Below are 23322 nucleotides of genomic sequence, written 5' to 3' on the forward strand. Positions count from 1 at the left end.
TTGCCAGTTACATATACTCTCCATGCATTCAATTTCAAATTGATGTTCAACCTTCTGAAAAATATTTTCTATACTTTCAACAACAGGTTATTATGTGATCGAATTCAATTATATTTGCTAATCGTGAATAGACTTCTAGATTACACTTTTCAAGGACAAGAATTTGGGGACTGCTTGCTAAATATGAAATTATTGTCACATGATCTGCGTCAAACTTGCGCGTCACCATAATTTGATTTCAAACCAAATTATCTTGATTGGTGGGTATCATTTCATGATTTCTAACGCATACATCAAGTCTTACCATATATTTTTAGATACAAAATGATTAAGGGGTTTTAACAAATATTCAAAATAAGGTAAACATTCTAAAGGGATTTAATATCGTTTATCATCAAACGAAAATAATAAAATTATGTTCACCGGAAAAAGTGTTTCAATGCAACATTACCTACTGCGACTATTTCTCTAGTACTATTTTACTATTTCTCTAGTTCTACTTTACTATTCCTCTAGTTCTACTTTACCATTTCTCTAGTACTATTTTACTATTTCTCTAGTTCTACTTTACCACCTCCTACCTCTATAGTAGTTTTCTATTTCTGTAGTTCTACTTTACTATTTCTCTAGTTCTACTTTACCACCTCCTACCTCTGTAGTAGTTTTCTATTTCATTAAATTTGGTAGTTTTCCTATTTCTATCTACAGTGGCGGTATTTTCTAGTTCCGTTTATCACTTTGGCGGGTTTTTCTAGTTGTACTTACCACTGTGGCAGTTTTTCTCGTTCCACTGACTGCGAAAGAGTGAGCTCTCATATTCTCTAAACGCCGAAAGCACGATGGTTCCAGTTTGTCCCCAACATCAAGCGTTTTACTTGGAAAAATTAGGAACATTGTGAAAATTAAAAGATTTCTAAAAGGAATTTTTCCGATAAAAGATGTCTTTAGTGGATTTAACTTACATTTTGGCTTCATCCACCCCTGCCTCTTGATTAATCACAGTGTATATATCCTCTGCTATCGTTGCCAATGGTAACTGGACCAAGACCGGGCGCTCTTCCCCATTGTCCTGTACCAGTAACATGGACATTGTCTTTTCGTCATAAAAAGCGATGTCAATAATTTTATGGCGTCTACATCTGGAAAAAAAAATAAAAAATACTGGCCTATCAATACGTTGTTTTATTTCCCTTCAAAACACTAGAAAATCTTGCCGCAATTGTTATTGAAACATTAGAAACTCAGAAAAACAAATATCAGTACAAAGCAATCTAATTAAAATTAGATCTTCCATCCGCTCCCCAGTTTTCGATACGTCGTATCGAAAACTGGGGAGCGGTTGGAAGATCTAATCTTAATTAGATCGGTACAAACCACGATAAAGAGTTCTGTTGTACATATCTCTTCGTGGTCATTATTTTCTAATCAATTTTCAATGAAATAGAAAAAGACACCACCTTTATTAGCACCCAGTAGCCATTTTCACAAAAAATCTTACGACTAAGATAAATTTTTTGTCTCTACCTTATACTCAAGTGAGTGCAACTGTGCCCCGAGTAAGAATTGAGTGTCATCACCAATGTGTATACAAACGTTTGCTTATTCAAAAATAGGAGAGCAAAGAATTTTTAAAAAAAATTACGTATACAGTGTTTTAAAATTTTCATCTTAATCATAAGTTTTTTTGTGAAAAAGGAGTACATTTTTTCTTATCTAAAGGATACCATGGACAGGTAATTGTTAGACGTACAGAACAATTGTTTTAAGTACTACAAATATTTTCGATGTCAAATTGTAGAAAAGGCAGTTGAGAGAATATATCAGGTCAATATAATAGACAGGTATACTGACCTAAGAAACTTCAACTCAACAGAATGGACTTCGTTGTTCCACTAGTTAAATACAAGAAACATGAACGTGATACGACTATATATGCATGGAATGTGAATCTTGTGTGTGGTTTCACCATGAAAAATATCACTGACACGTATACAATGGGTAGATCCTCCCTAACGCGTTCTCTGATCATAAAGAGTGAATACAACACATTTATTTCCAAAATTTCGGGAGTGGCTTTTTTACTGTCCTTTTTCTATTACCGAACATAGGATGAAAGGCGGTTAAATGCATTTTTACTACTGCTCACATGTAGTGAACATTTTTACACCCTCCTCAGGGCTACTTACGAGTCAATTTTGGAGATTAATAACAGTTGGTTTTAATAAAAATATAAGACCCTTGACATTGGCATTTGGCTAACCCATCAATTTCTTGTCCGGTAGCAGTGCAGTCACAATGTGCAGCAAAACCAATGACAGCTTTCATTCGGGGACAAAAACTCATCCTTTAATTTCGACAACAATGGGATGTGACTTTTTATATCTTATCCCTCAGCTGTTTGGTGCAGACCAACAAAGCGCGCACGGCGAGGAGTGACCTGTCACATGACCTCTATGGCCAGGTCAGCTGGACTGGCTAGAGGTCATTTGACCCCCGGCCGAAGATCCACTATGTTAGAAGCAGAAGACAGGGTCTAGGAAAGATTCCCATTGTTGGAGGAAGTGATGGACGAGAAATAAATGGGGGAACTGATAGTGCGGAGGTATTCCATTAATTGTGAAGAATACAAGGTACTTGTTGGTGATTGGCCAATAAATTAGACATCTTTATAGGCTACTTGAAGTGGTATGAAGCAGGTATTTTGAAAATGATAAAAGGTTGCACTACATCATTTCGGTTCCCCGCGGAGAAAATTGTTAACGGTGTTTTGAAAAGTGTAGACCATATAATAAATGAAAATATTACATATTATCAAAAATAAAAATTTAAAAAGGTTTGACATGTTACAAACCAGTGATTAATACAACTAAACCGCCTCTCCAGTTCTATACAAGATAGATTGATGAATGTGTCATGTTTTTTTTTTTTTGCGTAATAAAAATCGTGGACATAAAAAAAACAACAACCCAACAACGATGCATGTCTGTTAACCAACATTACAGAACTATGGTATCTTTTTGGTAGACTACCGAATTCCGTTCTGAATACCACGAGAGAATCAATCGAGTAATCAGGATGCTCAATCAAACTACCACCAACAGGCTTCTACCGAAAATCTTAACAGACCATAGAATTGTAAACTCCATAGAGGCCAAGTTCCACACTGAATACAAGAACTAAACACAAAAATACTGTCACATTTCACTACACTGAAAATATATTACGAAATGAAAAATTAATGACATTTTCAGACAAAATTAATTCTGTTTTTCGTACAATATTTACGAAGAAAATGAAACAGTATAAACAAAATTCCGACGAAAGTTTAATGAGGTATTTAAATATCAACAAAATGATTATATCATTACATTCATCAGCACATGCTTATCATGGACAATGGCTTTCTCCGACTTCAAAAATATCAGGTGGTATAAATCGTTAATTTACATAATTTTAGTATTATGTTTGTCACTCAGACAATCTCTTTGTCCTCAGCTGTAGTTGCAGAAATTGATGGGCATTGTTATGAAAGCTATATCTTAAAACACACACTATACAACACGAAAACGTATTCCTACAACTTTGCATATCATTCCGAGAAAATAAAGTTCTGTTGGTTTATAAATTCTCTGGACACGTGGAAGCTGGTCAATCTAACAGGTACCCGTACATTGTTATAACCCGTTTCCAATTCCTCTTGTACATATCTATGCTCTGATCACAAGTCCATGTGTTTTTTCAATGATCTCCCGAATTATAACAATTCAGTTCTCTAAAACTTCCGTTTGGACAATTTTATACTCTATTGTTTTCAGAAACTGAGAATAAGAAAATACTCTGTTCAATAGAAGTAGACATATCCTACTATCTTTTATGCTGGGGTTGTACTAAAATTAAAAGCTGTGCAGTTTTATCCCTTGTATTTGTAAGCTGCTATAAAAATGTTAAAACATACACTCCAGTTAGATTGGTTTTTAACTGCATGTTACACGTATACAACCACACTTATGATTGCAAAAGCATTATTTTTCAAGTACGCTGCATGCATCAACCGGCAGATGCCGAATGGGTATAGTTCTCGAATTAAATATGCTGGTCAGTTAAGGAAAATATTAATGAATTAATTAACTTTCATTGTGGACGAAGACAGGTGCCCCTGTTGGTCAGTGTGGTCATTGATAATATATTCATATAGAATGGGAGTAAAATGTCACGACAGGACAAAGTAGGTTTCTGCTGGTCAGACCAGGACACGAAAAAACAATCCCCGACTGCTGGTCAGCCCAGGACACGAAAAAACAATCCCCCACTGTTGGTCAGTTTCGAACAAAGAAACACTAATTCCTGCAACTGAACTTTCCATGTTCAGAAACGCTGGTCAACTAAGGACAAAGAATAAATCAGCAGCGGCTGGTCAACTTCGGCCATAGGTCAAAAAGGCAATTCAAATCAAGCAAATGCAAAGAGCCAAGTAATAGCAAAGCTGATGGTCAGACTAGGACAGCAGAATGGGCGTAAAGTACATACCAAAGCGTCACATTTATTAAACTCTTGGTCTTTTCGAAATGATTCACTTGTGTAGTCAGCTCAGTATATCAGATTGGCTATCTATAGCTCGTGCATCAGTTAGGCTGGCTATCTATAGCTCGTGCATCAGTTAGGCTGGCTCTCTGTAGCTCGTTCAGTAAGTTCCACAAGGTTTGAATTTTTCATTGATCATTTTTCAATTTGCAACACGCAGCGAATTTAACAAAACATTCAATGGCACCACATTATTCATCCTGAAGTTTTCAGGTAACAATTTTGATCGTTTTGTGCTTCTTTGGGTGACCTTAATTGACCTTGGTGACCGAGCATCACCGTTTCAAATACAATCTACGACAAATGCACAAATGTAAGAAGTACGACCAGAACAGAGTATGTACTGATCTGTGCATTCAGTAGATGTTTCAAATGATGATAATCATCAAATAACGCTACAATACTATAGCCTCAGTAGAAAACGCTACAATACTATAGCCTCAGTAGAAAACGCTACAATACTATAGCCTCAGTAGAAAACGCTACAATACTATAACCTCAGTAGAAAACGCTACAATACTATAACCTCAGTAGAAAACGCTACAATACTATAACCTCGGCAGACAAACGCTACAATATTATAGCCTCAGTAGAAAACGCTACAATACTATAACCTAGGCAGACAAACGCTACAATACTATAACCTCGGCAGACAAACGCTACAATACTATAGCCTCAGTAGAAAACGCTACAATACTATAACCTCGGCAGACAAACGCTACAATACTATAACCTAGGCAGACAAACGCTACAATACTATAACCTCGACAGACAAATGCTAAAATACTATAACCTAGGCAGACAAACGCTACAATACTATAACCTCGACAGACAAACGCTACAATACTATAGCCTCAGTAGAAAACGCTACAATACTATAACCTCAGTAGAAAACGCTACAATACTATAACCTAGGCAGACAAACGCTACAATACTATAACCTCGGCAGACAAACGCTACAATACTATAACCTCGGCAGACAAACGCTACAATACTATAACCTCGGCAGACAAATGCTACAATACTATAACCTCGGCAGACGAACGCTACAATACTATAACCTTGGCAGACAAACGCTACAATACCATAACCTCGGCAGATAAACTATACAATACTATAACCTTGGCAGACAAACGCTACAATACTATAACCTCGGCAGACAAATGCTACAATACTATAACCTCGGCAGACAAACGCTACAATACTATAACCTCGGCAGACAAACGGTACAATATTATAACCTCAACAGACAAACGCTACAATACTATAACCTAGGTAGAAAAAAGCCTAAAACTTGATGATGTACTGTATTGTCACACATTAACTCCCCAACCCCCCACACATTATCTCCCACACACACATTAACTTCCACACACACATTAACTCAGACACACACATTAACTCCCACTCACACATTAACTCCCACATACACATTAACTCCCACTCACACATTAACTCCCACTCACACATTTACTCCCACACACACATTAACTCCCACTCACACATTAACTCCCACTCACACATTTACTCCCACACACACATTAACTCCCACTCACACATTAACTTCCACTCACACATTAACTCCCACATACACATTAACTCCCACATACACATTAACTTCCACACTCACACATTAACTTCCACTCACACATTAACTTCCACACACACATTAACTTCCACACACACATTAACTCCCACTCACACATTAACTTCCACTCACACATTAACTCCCACACACACATTAACTCCCACTCACACATTAACTTCCACTCACACATTAACTCCCACCCACACACACATATTCACTCACGCATCATCGTGATACTCTGTTCCCTTCCACCTGCCACTTACGCACACCATTATCCCAGCTCTGTTGCAAGGGGATAATTACCATTTTTATAAAATCCAAACCAAATGACGTCTGGGTCCCTAAATTACCGGCGACCGTAGAGAATGGTGGTTACGTGACATATATTACACCGCAGATGGGGGCAATGATAATATTTAATTATCCTCTACCTGACTTTCAAAATGTAACATACTTTTGTTTTCTTCAGATTTCCGTCAAATCATAAAATCTTATCAATAGAAGAGAATATATGTGTAATACACTTTATTGAGAAATTGTTCGCTGATACCCAGTGCTTTATAGTTACACGCGTAATACACTATACCTATAGTCCATCAATATTTAATAAAGGTTGACAAAACAAATTAAGATGTCATAATACTATGGACGGGCTGACAGATGAGCCATTGTAATAATCGAGGTAATACATTTAATACAGCTCTCAATTCACAATGAACCATATTTCGCTATAAACACGGCCATCCATCAAAAGAGCTGATTCACATAATGCTGAAATTAAATAGTTTATTAGTTGGCTCTGAAGGCAGATTTCACCGAGTCCGACAATTAATGACAAATTGTAAAGAAGAAAAAAATCAGTTATTCTTCGTCTTGAACCATCACTTGATGTTTGACCAGCTGCAAACACAAAATCCGGAATATCACATCATTTATTGATTTCACCTTATTTTGTGTAAGTCATGCAATTAGATATAATTGCATATTTTTCTTTTGAATAACACACAAAAAATCACTTTATGTTATAACAAATTTGAATATACGGCATTGACGATTTCAAATAAGACCACGCCCCCCAACACATGGCAGTTTGCCTTTTCATAAAACCACCAAAACTTAATCGATTCACAAACTACACCATTCATACCCAAATGGAGCGTACATTCAAAGTTTAGCGACGCCCCCTATTTTCCTAAAGTTCTAAAACTGTTTTTTTTCTTCTCTCCCTTTTTGGTTGTTTCTTCCCCCCGTGTACAGGAAAAGGACTAGGAAATTTTGAAACCTGTGTCGTGTTAAAAAAACTGTTCTCCAGGTAATGAGTTCAGCCTACATTTATCAGCGTTGTCGTCGGCCCGTCTTCCCTTCATATCTCTATACAAGGATTTTAATATTTAAATAGGACAAGTCGAATGTGCCCGTTAAGTAGTGAAGTTCTGTGTCTATCTTGACTAGCGGGGACCAATTGACATATTTACAGAAGACCTCGATGATGTAACACGTGGACAATGTTTTTAACATCTTGGCAGTAGAAACAATGAAATGGGATCGACTGTACAATTCCTAGTGTTCTTCATTAACCTTTGGTGTGCGATTGCTAACACGGTAAGTCCATTTCTGTATACCACAGCTTACAGCACGAAACTCGCATGGAGGGAATTGTAATTTACTAATTTCAAAATCAACAATTTCAAAATGCTGTTTTCATTTGCGTTATTTATTGAATTCACTGCTTCCACATGCGAAAAAAAAAAATGCTTATGTATTTTTAACTCATAAACAACGCATTTTTAAAAATCAGTTTCCATCACAATCCGAAAACTAAAAAGAAATGTCACCAGGCAATAAAAACACACACTTTGGGGGTATTTTTTTAAGGTAAATTTTGTCTTTTTGTATGTTTTTACTGAAGATAAAATAAAATTCCAAATACCACCTCTCCATCGAGGGCGGGTTCATCTTGATTACTTCGCTTCAGGAATGCTCAGAACATAACAGATACAATTTGAAAATACGGTTATTTACAAACTTTAAACCAAGAAACACCGATTATGTAAGAAGTTTTCGAGACTGGCATGTTGCTATTGCTAAACTACCGACCTGCTTTTGTAAAATAACCCCTCTCTCCTGGGTGGGAAGATATCTGATAACAACAAAAAGCGTTTAATGTCATTGTTTTGTTTTTTAAAAAGGGTCCCGCCTTTGAGTTAGGGTGAGTAGCCATCTTCAGAGATCGGAAATTTCAATCATCATGGACTTCTAGAAAATCATTTCATTGAACTTTAAACTTTCAAATTTTGTTTTAACATCATAATTTACAAGTTCCCATTTTAGCATAAATTCCTGACAGGAAGCAAAAATATACAAATGTACAGGTAATGCAATGTCATGCTTGGTTTCCGACATACTGTACACTTAGGAATCCAAGATGTATAAACTTTTTGGTTTAGTGCACAAACGAATTAAAATTCAAGGTGCAATATTTCGCCACAAAAGATCATATCTAACCTAATTAAAAGAAGACACCAGAGGCTATTCTAAATTCATGAGAGTAACCTCCCAAAACTTCACAATGTCATCGCCCTGTACACGGAGTAGTGTAGCTTTACGGCCTTTTGACGGTAGAAATACGCAGAGCACTGTCAAATTACAAGATAAGTACCTCATGGAAATGACCATGTGGCCCAATGGTACAATGGTCCCACGAAGTGCTCATAATTTTCCCACAACCCCCAAATTTTGTAGGTTAAACGTTGTACATGCATTTCAAAGTGTAACTTGTTTACTAGCATACAAAGTTGTCACGGAGAGCCATACTCCGAATGTAGCACCATCATGTTACATAGTCTATTGGACCGGGAAATGCAAAACACTCTCATTTCTTCAATTATTTCACTTCCAATACATCAACAATTTACTTTGAAAGCCAAACTGTAAAGGTGAATTTAACAATCAGCTCAAATCGTGAAAGTGAACTTTTTTTCTGAATTTATAAAAAGTGCATAAAGAAACTTGACCGCCCCAATTGCTTAAATATACGTTTTACCCAAGGATAAATATATTTAAATGCACTTTAATAATCCAATTTAACAAAGAATCGGGGCAAATTCATTATAGCTTAGAAGCTAATTGAATCTGAATCGGGAAGGATTTGAAAAAAGCTTTTCATTCTCTTTGGTATTCCCCACAATAATCAAAACACTTGGAGCTAATCCACATAGTGTATGGTTTAGAGGGAAAAAATGGGAGAAAGGTTTTTTTTTTCTTGGTAGAAGGGTTATATAAATACATTACCTATTGCTGTTTTGGGTCGCACTATATTCGCATATCAAGGTCTAAGAGGCTGAAAATTTAAATATTGACATTTCTTTTCTTCATTTTGCACTCATGGGCTAGATTAATTTCATTTATAAGGGAACACCTTTAAGGAGGTCAGTGCAACCGAGTATTTAAATATGTACAATAGACTCAATAGTAAATGTGAAATTGACAGAGATGTATACATGCTCTACAAAATTCACGAAATGATACGTTACTATTAAATAACAGAATTATTATAACATATTAGCACTGATCGGTTAGTATTTTTGCACTCCTGCAGTCTGGGCTCGCGCTAGAATTTTTTTTCAAAAAGAATTCTTTTACGATAATGGTGTTCTGATCGAGTTCTTATATGGACCCTATGAAAAGATAGGGGTCTACATTCTGTCGCGGATTTGGCCAGTGTAAACATAATAGGCTGCGAACATCAACACCAGTATGATCTCCGATTCAAGAGCTAAGCAAACACAAGAACGGTTGACTCTTCAACTAATTAGCTCATACTGAGAAGCCGGGTACCAGGGGAGTAGGGCACGGAGGGGTTATTACTGACGAGCAAGCTATACCAACTCAGAAAAAGTCTACCAATGAAAATACTCTATCTTCATAAAGGAAAGGCTTGTATTGTAAAAATGCGAATAGATAAAGCTACATGTACCATACCCAAAGAATGTGGAAAAGGACGAAATTCTAGTAGCTTAACAACGACAGGAATGTCCCTGGGTAAACAAGAATTTTAAATGCGGGTGCAGCTAGCTTTAATCTATACTGTGCTCCGTGAAAAAAGATTTTCTAACGATTCTAAATTAAAAGGGATGACAACAACCCCAGGATGTCCTGCCCCGTGATAGCGTTCCTTAAATGCCTGACGTAATCTGGGTCCCGATGAGACATCGTTTGAACAACAGCACATGCCTCTGTTCTAGCAGAAACTCCTTGGTTTTTACCTCCAATATTCTTTAGTTTGTCATACTTTGTCAACATTGGATTTAAGGCGCATTTCCTCTCCAAGCTGCTCCGCAGATATCACCTGCCGGTATTATCATTTTATAAATCCAACACACTTCTGGACTATTTTTGTACTATTTATCAATGTGTTATCTATCTAATTATCTTCGGGAGGTCTCTGGTGTCTTGCCCATACAGTGATGGACTTCACCTTATGAAGATATCGTCTCTTTGTCTCTTGTTCAAATATGAATATTGATTCAACACATTCTGCCAACAAAATGAACAACATTCGTAAACAAAATGCGACCAACTTGACTGGAGTAATACTGTGCCCAAATGTACACGCACCCCTCTCTATGTATGTGAAAAATCATAAATATAGTATATATTCTTCAGTTTTCCATTTGAAAAAAATGAAGATAACAAACAGTGATCAATCTCATAAAAACTATAAAGAATACAAAATTAAAAGGAAGGTAAACATGGACACGACAGAGGTGGGATCTGGTGCTTAGGAGGAGTAAGCATCCCTTCTTGACCGGAAAATCGTAGAATGACAATGTACAGCGATTACAATTTAAGGATATTTTGAAAACATCAATGCTTTTTTTAAACCACTGAGTAATAACTTTAACTTTTTGTTTGAAGGTTAGTCAGTATACCGTAGGGGTATACTTACTAACCTCCGAACAAAAAGTTAAAGGATTCTCGATTTGGACTCTAGCGGTCCTGTGATAGAGATGTTGTATTCACTAGTAGCCAAACACTGAGCACAGTCATCATTTATAATCCAAATACTTTGTTTAAAAGATGAATCCAAGAAAACATCCTACTCTGAAATCTGCACATACAACTTTCTAAAATCTTGTTTACATACACGTTTTTGGTTTGATAGTATTGCCGTCACAAGTTAGCCGATTTCTCATCTTGGATAAAATGGAATTCGTGTTCTACATGTGTCACAAATTAAACAGTGTTTGTATATTCCTATTCGCTACGCTGTTTTAAACCTGCATTACTTAAATTTGAAAAATAATTTTTGAATTTAAAACATAGACTATGAAATCTTTTCTAGTTGATAAGATTGCTCTCGGTCATTAAAGGTACCCCGTGTATCCGTGAGTATCAGAGGAACCGCCAGATATTTGATCGTGGTAATATTTAACTTCATATCGGAAGTACAAATCTTTGCAAACTAATTACTTTCTAATGAACAAGCCCGACTGGTGATAAGAAACCAACACAGAATGTTTATTTAGCGGATAATCGGCGGGTGGATGGTAACGGACTGAAAGTCCCCGCACGATTCCCCGGCAGATGGCGATGTAGACACAAGTTATTGGTTGGTTTACTCAGGGGATCCCCATCCTTTTGTTTCTTGTTTACATTAGAGTTTTTCCGTTTCTGCAATAGCGGATCTCAGGACGGTTGTATCCGATTGCAATAATAATGTCACGGCTTTTTAATGGTCATTTCAATAAAGTCAAGTCCGAAGGCCCAGATATGTATCGCTCGTTAAATGGTGGTGAAGTCAGGATGCCGGATAATCTAGATAATATTAACATTTGTTAAAAATAAATCACCTCATCTGCCGAAAACCCTCGTAAAATCTTTAAAAATGTAAAAGATTTACAGGAGGTTTGAAGTTCCACCCCATTTGGTTCGAATTCACTCAAACTCATTTGCATAGACTAACTGTATAACCATTTTCAAAGTGTAGAGTAACAGAAATATAAATCAACATTCTACATGTAATTAATGTCATTTTCTTATACTTCAATGTTTTTAATCGTAGTCAACGGGAGTCGAGAAAAGAGGGCAAAATGTATTTGATAATTTTCTCCTCATATCACTTTATAAAATTCCTGGCAATAATATTTGTCATGCACAAGTAACACTTACAATAAGAGATAAACAGAATTTCTACATACATTTGTCCTCCATAAAAGGGGGAGAAACTAAGTAAAACACACTTCAAACACATCAAAAGACAGCTTATCAAAGACTCCAACTCTCCTTTGGTAATACACCAACAGGATCACACTGCTTAGGGTACTAAATACATGCAAAATCTTTGCTCTTTCAGGCAAAACACGTATCACTTGCTTGGGTAGGTAGTGTGTAAAATTATTGAAGGTGGAAATCATTTGATGTGTGCGTTAAAAAGAATATTACGTTCTAGTGACCATACTGTGTTTCTAGAGAAGCAAGAAAATACAGCGTTTTTAGGCGATCGGAGCAACAGATTCATAAACAAAATCTTCAACTGTGGATGAATAAGTTAAACAAAACAATACTGCTCGTTGATCAAATAAATATTATTATCGTTAATTGAAATAATTTACCACAGAGTTTGTATGGAGACTATCTACAGAAAACAATTGTTATCATAATGCATTGTTAACTGGGCACGCGTGGCACTGTAATTCAACCCTGGGACAAACCGCCCCAAAGGACACATTTTAAACCTAAAATATTGATGTAAGCCTAGATAGGACAAAATTCAATAAGATTTTGGCAGTCTTTAATAAACAGCCTCAGAAGATTATAAACCCTGTCATATCTTTTAATATTTCTCATCAAGTCAAGTGTACGCAAGGTTTTGACAGGTTGAGATGCACTGGCACAGACCGACTGATTCAAGCTGATAGGATTAAATACCATTAAAGCTATCTCCTTGTGGGAAAAATAAGTTTGATGTAACTTTAGCACTGATAAAGAAACAATGCGACATTTATTCAAACAGAAAAAACCCCGTCTTCTCATTTCTTCATTCTTCCCAGTAATAAAAGAAACTCGTACCCCAAAATGCTTTACAATTCTTCTGTATTTCTTTTCCTTCCCATTGTCACAAATAATGCGTATATTACAAATACTAATAAAATGCATACTTTTGTTTGTATTTTTAGTATCGTTATCTATATTCTTCCCTTTTTTTCCAGGTGGTCCTTCCCAATTTTCAACAGCTGAAAGAAAATTACCCAGGATATAAACATCATGGAGGCATTGTGAGGAACCACCGCCTCATCCACATGATCGGCTGCAGGCCTGATAAACTCCTGCATGACACCAGTGCTTTACGACTATCGTATGCTCTTAATAAAATCGGGGGCGTCCATTCCCTTGGGAAAAACCTTATCCGACTGTCCAAATTTGGAGAGGACAGCGTGGTTGGTGAGGATGGGCTGCAGTATATATATCACCCTATAGCTTACGGGCCTTTCCTTGCTGATAAGTATGGGTATCCTAGTGTCTCAAAGCTCCACCAAATGGACCCTGTCCATACCAAGAAAAACTTCTGGGGGAAACAGGGAATTCTCAGAGTCATTACTTACACTCAACATTCAAATCTGCCTGTTGGGCATGTTGCTTTGTGGGACTGCAATGGATTCTTCCAATCAAAAGATTGGATTGCAATGCATTCATTAATTACCGTTGAGTTCTGGGAATCTCCAGGTTAGTAATTTTAATAACGATAAATATGCACTGGTCTGCAAATTAGAATACGGAATATCAAATGTGAACGTCGATTTTTTATATTTTTTTTTTTTTGTACATCTAGATATACATGTATACACGGAAGTCAATTGAGGACTCGTATCCCTGATTTTGTCTGAACATTATAGGCAATAAAATTCTGATCAATGCTGTTACATCTACACAAACTGTTACTTCTGGAAAGTTAAAACTGTATAATGAGAGATGAATGAAGATTCAGTCATAAAGTGAAGTTTAAATAGCAGCTATAAATCTCTTTACAAATAGTCAAAGACACTAGAACTGCCAACAGTCTCTGATTTATTTTCAATCAACAACTCCGCCTTGTCAAAAAATGGGTGCCCACCATCTGCCTCCCATTCAATTATTGAACTGCAGTGAAGTTTGAATGGCCGGTAAATAAACCATTGTCATGTTGTGCAAGGCAATTTGCAAGCTTGCTCAAAGTAAGGTTATAAATTTATGAATTATGAAGAGACTGAAAATAAGTGTCTCTAACCATCCCATAATATAGTGCTAATCTGTTCTAGCAGGGGTTATCACAATGAGGTCATGAAGAACAAGTATGTACAATGATAAAGAAAGATAAGTTTAAATAACCCATTTTATTGTCCTTTCATCTCTACTTCAAGGTTTCAGAGTACTCAAGTTTTAGGACATTTCAGACAGATAAATCAAGGTCATTTTCTTTGTTTACTAATTCAAATGTTATTTTTTCTCTGTGCAGATTCTAACTGTAGCAGTGCATTGGAGAAGCCAGCAAGTACAATCATCCATCAAAAGCACCACAGAGAAAACCAGCCTCATCATTCATCACATCATCCAATGAAAATCATCAATTCAAAAATTCCTCCAACATCCAGCAAATCAGCATCCAGTGTAAACACCCAATCAAAACCATTGACAAAAACTGTAGTATTACACTTAGAAACTCCACATTCTGTTCTGCATTTGAACAATAAACACATGCAGCCTAGTCAACAAACAACTGAACAGCTCTTACAGAATCCTTCCTACAGGAGAAAATTTTTGAAGAAACATTTTCTCAGCAATGGACATTTACGTCATGCAAAACACAGAGGTCTACTTATGAAAGAAAATCAGAAGCATAAGTGAAAAAGTGCTAATGTAACATTATCTAATGGTGCTATTGTCTAGTCAGTAAAGTTTAAACCAATGGTTGCCATGTCTGAACTAAATTCAACTGTAAGCAAACTTCTTATAGACTGGTGTGAGATTTTGTGCAGCTATATCTTTTAGATACGTGTATAATTGTCCTATTCATTCAATGATTAAGTTTCGGATGGATGAAGGTTTCATAAAATCATCTGATGTTGGTTCTATTTCCCCTTTCTTTACTACAGATGAATCATTTCTACAAACCCGTCATCATAATAGTGTACTTGGTACACTTTAGTAGTGTTTCTTAGATTAGGTTAAGTTTCAATTTCTGAATGAGCATAGTGTGTAATTTTGTGATTTGTGAAATATCATATGTGTATTAACATTATATATCTAGCATTTATTGGCTAGTCAAGTATTGTTTGTGCAAATTTAAGAGATTTAAATTTACTTGAAAGAATTGAAATTTTATGAGTTCTGAGTTTTGTGTGGGTTTTTGTTGTTTTTCATTAACACAGAATAAAAAATACATGGAAATATTCCTTACAGGAATTGCATTTTCATCAGTAAAGGGTAATATGATATACCAGAGATGGCATTTATTGAGTTCTACATGTATAATCAGTTTTGTTTGGATTTTTCTTTAACATTGTTTTATCATGTCAACATTTCTTAGTCATGGACATATTTGATCATAAGATGTGGTTTTTCATTAAACATTTTGAAAAAAAAAATTGAATAAAAATGTTAAATTCAGTTTGAAATCATGAAGAATTCCCAGTAAACTGCCGGGGTTGTTTTTGCTTCTTGCCTCCATTCATCACATTTACAATCTAAAGCACTGCTCCTTGCACCAATACAGCATGCATGTAAATCAATGTATACATAATGATATATGCTTTTAAAGATCTATGGCATAGGAAGGCAAATAAAACATATGCTACCAGCCCATTTCAAAATATTACATTTTCATTAATTTGAATCCATTTAAAAAAGAAATGCTCTCATAAAAGAAGCAGATATTTACTGTCTTTTATCATGCATTATATGTTTTGAACATAATCATTGTACTGCTTCTGTATACATGTTTAGCTGGAGTTATTTCCCTTGTTTTTGATTACCTGTATCAGGTACAAAGACTAATTTTTACCTTAAAAAAGATGAGATTTCCAATAAGGGAGGTAATTTTCAATTCAAAATGAACTGATGTACCCCATCTTAGTTTTTGAGGAATTATTTTTCCTACTTAAAAGAAAAGAATTTGGATGCATAATAAAAATCAGAAATTTTGCCTGTGAAAATAAAATCAATAATAGAGTAGATCGAGATAGAATATATTTTCTCTCTCACTAAATACATGTGCAAGTGACCATCATTTCCTGCTTTAAAACAACCAAGCAGTGTGATTGAATGTCACCACGTCATGCATATAATTTAATATAGTAAGACGAATAGACTTGACTACATTACTACTGCTTGATTACGATTTTATTGGCCAGTAACATAATCCTTTAATATCTAGATAAAATGTTTCTATTGTACTCTTTGCATTGGGTGTCACTGCATAATTAAATAAATGATTTGATTTTATGGAGATAAACTGAAAAGTAATGAAGTGATTGAATTAATGCCATGAGCTGCAGTTTTTTTTTTCTAAGTTAGAACACCTGCCTAGATTATGCGTAATGCATTTTTAGCTTGCATTCCAATATTTTTATGCAAATGTTTTGTCATTCAATTGAGTTCTTTCAAGCCCTACAATAACTGTTCACTAGAGCAGAAATATTTAATGATGCAATGTTTTGAAAAGACTAGCACATTTTTCCGTGTCTGCACACTTTAATAGTCCCGGCATCACATTTGATCTGGTTCTCTTTAAGAAGAATAAAAGAAATGTCTTGTTTTGTGCCTTATGTAACATACGTTACAGTGCATTAAATCTTGAGAATGTATTCAGTGTTTTTTCTCAGTCTCTGAGCAGTCAAGGTGTTTTTGAATGCAAGATCTGTGAGAGGGATTTAACAACTTTTTATTTACTTCAGAAATGAAGTTATACCCAGATTACATACGCTTTATAACAACACAAAACTTTTGTTGAGGTTTTCATTGAGAGTAAAGAATTATGACAGATGAATGGATAAGTGGGATGCATTTAACCTTTAACCTTTTCACTGACAGCAACTATCTACCACTTTGTTAATTCAAAAACTATACTCTTAACAACGAACAAAAATAGTAACTCTCTCTCCTTCTCGTGAATGGAACTTGCTGCATACAGGCCGCAGGGGACTTCTTGGGAGTAATGCTAATATTGGGAATAAAAAATTAATCTTCTAAAATAAAAAAGGTTTAGCATGTCAAAACTAAGATATCCAATCAGAAAGAAGCATAGATGAACAAGAAATGGTTTAGAAACATACATACATGAATTTAGAGTGTAATGATAGTAAAAAGTAGGGGTTATCTATTGATCAAAACACTATACTAAGTGTGATCTCTATGAGGCAAAGCATCAAAGATAATAAGCAGTACTTTTAATATCTAGTATTATGAGATTGTGAGATTTAACTTATGTCTAGATTAGTTTAACCTTTTGACATCAAAATCAATAGGGGTAGTCTAAAGAATCCTTAGGATGTACCAGTGTACCAAGTTTGATGTCTGTCAAGCGAAGGATTCTCAAGATGTTGAATAATGAACAATATCTTCCTACATGTATGTCCAGAGTAGATGACCTTTGACCTCAAAATAAGGGTCATCTACTCTTCAGGGGAAAACTTTAAAAGTTTGATGTCTGTCAAGCAATGGATTTTTCAGATATCGAACAGACAACACTTGGTCTACAGACGACTAACCGATTGACAGACGCAAACCAATATTCCCCTTTTTGTGCACTATTTAACATATACAATATGCAAAGTGAACAATTTACAGGTGCAATATACACATAATTGCATTTATTGTGATTTTGTGAAACAGCATTCCATTGTTGTCTCTGTTTCATTAATGTCCTGCTAAAGTTGTTAGATATTGAACACTATCCAAATAACAATCATCAGTAGCAATAGTAAAAAACATTTCTTTAAATCTCTGAGCATCACAAGGATTGTGAATAATTTCATCATCAGAATCATCGCCTTCAGAATTGCTGCTGCCACTATCGAAGGTGTTATTTTTAATTTCTAATAGTAACTTTGTTTCCAAATCTCTGTCTCTTCCATCTCCCAGTCATTCTCTGTTTCTGTTAGAATGTTAAAGTTATTTTTGTCTGCCATTTTGTATTTCGATTTTAGCATGCACAAAGGTGGATCATCATCGTTGTCTTCATCATTTGACACAGTTTCTGTAGTTTCAACAGGAAGCCCTGCATTGTGAAAACAACTCTCAGTTGTGCTTTGTTTTGTTTCATTCCATGGTTTTTGAGTCAACTCACGTAGCGAGCTACTCCTTGGCATCAGGTCCGTCCTGTGGATTCACTGCTTTACTACCACCCTAGCTCATACGCAACTGAATATAGTTTGACTGGCAGTGTATATTAATTGATTTGTTAGATAAAATCATTGCTGTTCACATAAAATTCTTAATAATGTCAATGGAACACACACATTGTTTGTGACAGAATGTGAAAATATCTTAGAATCAGGCATCGACCTAGCAGGTCTACAACCGAGTACTGTTGTAAATATCAGGCATCGACCTAGCAGGTCTACAACCGAGTACTGTTGGGAGAAGATGAGACTGCGGATATGAAAGCAAGTGCACTGCATGTCTTTCATTGAGTTCAATAATGGTGAGAGACATATGAAGTCTATCGAAATATTATTTTTAATCGCACATGAATACAAGGAGGGGAGGGTTAGAACTCGGGTTAGATGAATATGGACTTCGATTTTCCGTGGAAATAAATCATATGGTGATTCTAACAGAATTTTGACGAAAATATATCTGAAACGAATTAATTCTATATTTGCTTTAAATAAATAAACAACGAACGAGTTAAGATCATTTACATATGCATGTGGTACATTTTTGCGGGAATATGTCATGTAAATATAATAGAACAAAGGAAGAGGTGATCAAGATATTTGAAGACTTCGAGAGAATAATTTGTATCGAAGCCTGCTACAAATTGTGTCTGGGCTGTTACTGTTTTGTCTTTTGCGGTAGGCTTTTGATATTTGACATGTACCGATAAGTGATCATCTAATGCAGATGTGCTGGGTACCATGGATAGTGACCTTTGATCTTGAATTTTTACATGTAAGTTCACAAAATTTTTGAAGCTTTTAATTTTATGGGTAAATTCCTCAGTCGATGTGTCGTGTTCCTAGTTTATGACGTTGAAATTCTATAAATATCTAGTTATAATAAGAATAATACTTGTGTAGGTACAGTTTGTTTTACCATACTTTAAAGATTCAGAATTAAAGCTTATAAGACAGTGCTGTATATAACCCCTCCCCCCAACCCAACACCACCACCACCCCTTGTTGAAAATCGTGGACGAGTCGACTCTGAGGCCCTTGAGGCCTTTGATTTAATCCTATGTATGGCATCAGGTACATAGACGACGGGTTTGTTAATTCATCAACAGTTTTACACATGTCAATTTTTGATAGACAATGCATTGTATGCTTCCAATATCGAGATTTGAATGCACAAAGGATTCCTATAAGAGGTTGTAACTTTGACATCCGACTATTTGCTGATGACTTCCTCTTCTACAGATGAATAAAATCCCGCCAAGATTATCACATTGCAAGAAGACCTAGCAGCATTAGAGAAGTAAGAGAGTGACTGGCAATTGTCCTTTAACCTTGAAAACTGTACAGTAATCCACATGACCAACAATAAGAACCCAATGATAATAACACTGTATACTCTACATGGATATAGTTAGTATACACTTGTGAGGAAGTAAACCAGCCTGTACCTCAGTGTCACAATCAGCCAGGACTTGAAATGGAATTCACATATAATACTTCACAAATACAAGGCTGCAAACCAAAAGCCAAACATGATTCATGACCAACAACAAGAGGAACTAGAAAACTGACATGGTCAGCTGAGGGTTCTTAGAGGAAAGTGACATCTGTATTTGATATAGCAATGTTTGGGACTGGTGTGTGTGTGTGTATATATATATATATATATATATATATTAGAATTAGTAATTATTCAAAGATACATTGGAATGAAAATTTCTGAAAAAAAGGAATCATGAAGCAACAAAAGGCCCATGGGCCACATCGCTCACCTGAGTCACCTTGCTCATATTTAAAGATTTTTCCTACACATATAAAACTTTGATCCCCTATTGTGGCACCAACCTACTCCCGGGTGCTATGATTTTTACAAAATTGAATCTGCACTATGTCAGGAAGCTTTCATGTAAATGTTAAACTTTTCTGGTCAGTGATTTTTCAGAAGAAGATTTTTAATTATTTTCCCTATATATTTGTATGTAAAATTTTGATCCCCTACTGTGGCCCCGTCTTACCCCCGGGGACCATGATGTTTACACACTTCAATCTGTACTATGTCAGGAAGCTTTTGTGCAATGTAAACTTCTTTAGCCCAATGGTTCTTGAGGAGAAAATTTTTAAAGATTTTTTTTCTATTTATTAGTTATGTAAAACTTTGATCCCCTATAGTGGCCCCATCCTAACCCTTGGGGTCATGATTTTAACAAACTTGAATCTGCATTATGTCAGGAAGCTTTCATGTAATTTGCAGCTCTTCTGGCCCAGTGGTTCTTGAGAAGATTTTTAAATGACCCCACCCATTTTTGCATTTTTGTGATTATTTCCCCTTTGAAGGGGGCATGACCCTTCATTTGAACAAGCTTGAAAGCCCTTTGCCCAAGGATGCTTTTGGCCAAGTTTGGTTATAATTGGCCCAGTGGTTCTGGACAAGAAGTCGAAAATATAAAAAGTTTACAGACGACGGACAAGTTAGGCGATCAGAAAAGCTCACTTGAGCTTTCAGCTCAGTTGAGCTAAAAAGCATATTTGTGAGAGACTGGTGCAAGTGTAAATTACTTCTGTTTGGCACACACTCATCCACTAAACACAACAGAGTGCAACTAAATCCCATTGTAAGGGGATTCAAAATGGATAACTGGTACAAAATGTGGAACATACCATTTGAAAAGGATTATGAATTTGACATATTGATGTCTAGGAAAAGAAAATTCTGACATCAGGGGTCTAAGCGTTTTCAAACACATTTGATAGAAGTGTTCTACATCTTCTTTAAAACAAGAAATCTATAAAATATGTCTTTACATACATGGGTGAGGCAGTTTCCTTTATTCTTAGCAGACACAAAAAATTTTTATACGCAAATATCAAAATACTCATGTAGAAAATGTGGACCATTAATAAGCAGTACACATGCCATTTCGAGACTTTCACCGACGAATGTTCGGTAACAGTTATGAATAAGATACACTCATTTTGTATTTATTTTGTTACTTTCTTTATTAAAAGGAACAGTTCTCTAAGGTGTAATGGGCAATTACTACATAATTCAATGAAGCAGTTACGTTTGAACATTCCTCCACTTTGCAACTGGATATCAGAAATTTAATTTCGTATTCCGATCCCGATCGAGAGTTGTTGACTGGGAATGATGTACATTCAATTCAATATACATGTAATACCAAGCATTTTTTATATCACATAAAAACTTCACTGCCCTCAAAAGTGCATACACTGATGAAAGGCTTTACATAATATAATAGGTGTATTAACATTAAAACATTAAAAGATATGACTAATTTGGATCCATCCTAAAGTCCAAACCCTGGGTTGTGAAATTCACCATTTTTTGTACATCTTTTTCTGCTATTCCTAAGTATGCATTTAGATTTTATACAGTATCAGCAAACTTACACATAAATACTATATACTAAGTTTGGCCCTACCCTGGGGTCAGAACCCCTATTCTGGGGATCATCAAATTTACAATTTTGGTAAAAGACTACCTGTTCTTTCTGAATATCTATTTAGTTTTAATTTAGTATCAATAGCACTAAAGAAGATGTTATTTAAGTGTTTTACACATAGACATTATATAGTAAGTTTGGCCCCGCCCTGGGGTCAGAACCCCTACCCCGGGGATCATGAAATTTACAATTTTGGTAGAGGCCTTCCTGCTTTACATCAGTTTGCATTTAGTTTTTCTTAAACGTGTGGTTCTTGAGAAGAAGATTTTTGAAGATTGGTCAATTTTGGGAAGTTTTTGCCCCGCCCCTAAGGCCCCAGGAGTGCAAGAATCCTGAAATTTACAATTTATGTCCCCCTTGTCCCAAATATTCTTCATACCAAATTTGAAAAGAATTGGACTGGTAGTTAAAAATGTTTAATTGTTAATGCACAACGACGGATGACAAACAAATGGAATAAACTCAGGTGACCTAAAAAGTGTGGAAAACTGATCTGATGGGGCAACAGACAGATGGATGGAGCACAAACCATCTCTTTCAACTTCGTCAGTAGGGGACTAAATATGTCTGGAAAACTGATAATTCATGCTATGTTTCTAAGTCCAAGGGCCATAACTTATTGAAAAATCAATGGACTAAAAACCAAATTCAAACTTGATCTGTATCATGTTATGGCAAAGCAATGTACCAAATATCAAATAAAAAACTGCAAGCACAAAAAAAAAGTCCGGAAAACTGATAATTCATGCTATTTTTCCAAGTCCAAGAGCCATAACTTGGTGAAAAATCAACTGACCAAAACCAACTGTAACTTGTTATTAAAAGTCCCAAATATGAAATAAATATCTGCAAGAACAGAGAAACAAGAGGCCCATGGGCCACATCGCTCACCTGAGTCACCTTGGTCCATATCAGAAGATTTTCCATATCTATTTGCATGTAAAACCGTAGTCCTTATTATGGCCCCAAACCTTCCCCTGGAGGCCATGGTTTTTGCAAACTTGAATCTACACTATGTCAGAAAGCTTTCATGTAAATGTGAACTTCTTTGGCCCAATGGTTCTTGAGAAGAAGATTTTTAAAGATTGTCCCTATATATTTGTATGTAAAACTTTGATCCCCTATTGTGGCCCCATCCTACCCCGGGGGGGGGGGGGGGGGGGGGGGGGGGGGGGGGGGGGGGCATGATTTTAACAAACCTGAATCTGCACTATATCAGAAAGCTTTCATATAAATCTCAGCTTTTCTGGTTTAGTGGTTCTGGGAAGAAGATTTTTAAAGATTTTTCCTATATATTTGTATGTAAAACTTTGAC

The 23322-nt window shown here is 35.8% G+C and overlaps 2 protein-coding genes across 5 annotated transcripts in view; one reads left to right on the plus strand and one right to left on the minus strand.

Moving 5' to 3' along the window:
• LOC125658082 (anaphase-promoting complex subunit 4-like) overlaps nucleotides 1-23322 on the minus strand; it is an 84224-nt gene that overhangs the window by 1232 nt on the left and 59670 nt on the right. For all 4 annotated transcript variants that reach the window (XM_056149648.1, XM_048889173.2, XM_056149647.1 and 1 more), the window contains 2 exons: nucleotides 963-1139; nucleotides 766-874 (listed from right to left, as the gene is read on the minus strand). In XM_056149648.1, the coding sequence (XP_056005623.1) occupies nucleotides 766-874; nucleotides 963-1139 (286 nt within the window). The remainder of the gene's footprint in view (nucleotides 1-765; nucleotides 875-962; nucleotides 1140-23322) is intronic.
• On the plus strand, nucleotides 7270-17010 carry LOC125658096 (uncharacterized). The gene is made up of 3 exons (XM_048889213.2): nucleotides 7270-7771; nucleotides 13381-13894; nucleotides 14664-17010. The coding sequence occupies exons 1-3, from the start codon at nucleotides 7709-7711 to the stop codon at nucleotides 15050-15052; spliced, it is 966 nt and encodes a 321-aa protein (XP_048745170.1). The 5' UTR covers nucleotides 7270-7708; the 3' UTR covers nucleotides 15053-17010.

This window comes from Ostrea edulis, chromosome 9, assembly GCF_947568905.1.
Source record: "Ostrea edulis chromosome 9, xbOstEdul1.1, whole genome shotgun sequence".
Taxonomy (NCBI): Eukaryota; Metazoa; Mollusca; class Bivalvia; order Ostreida; family Ostreidae; genus Ostrea; species Ostrea edulis.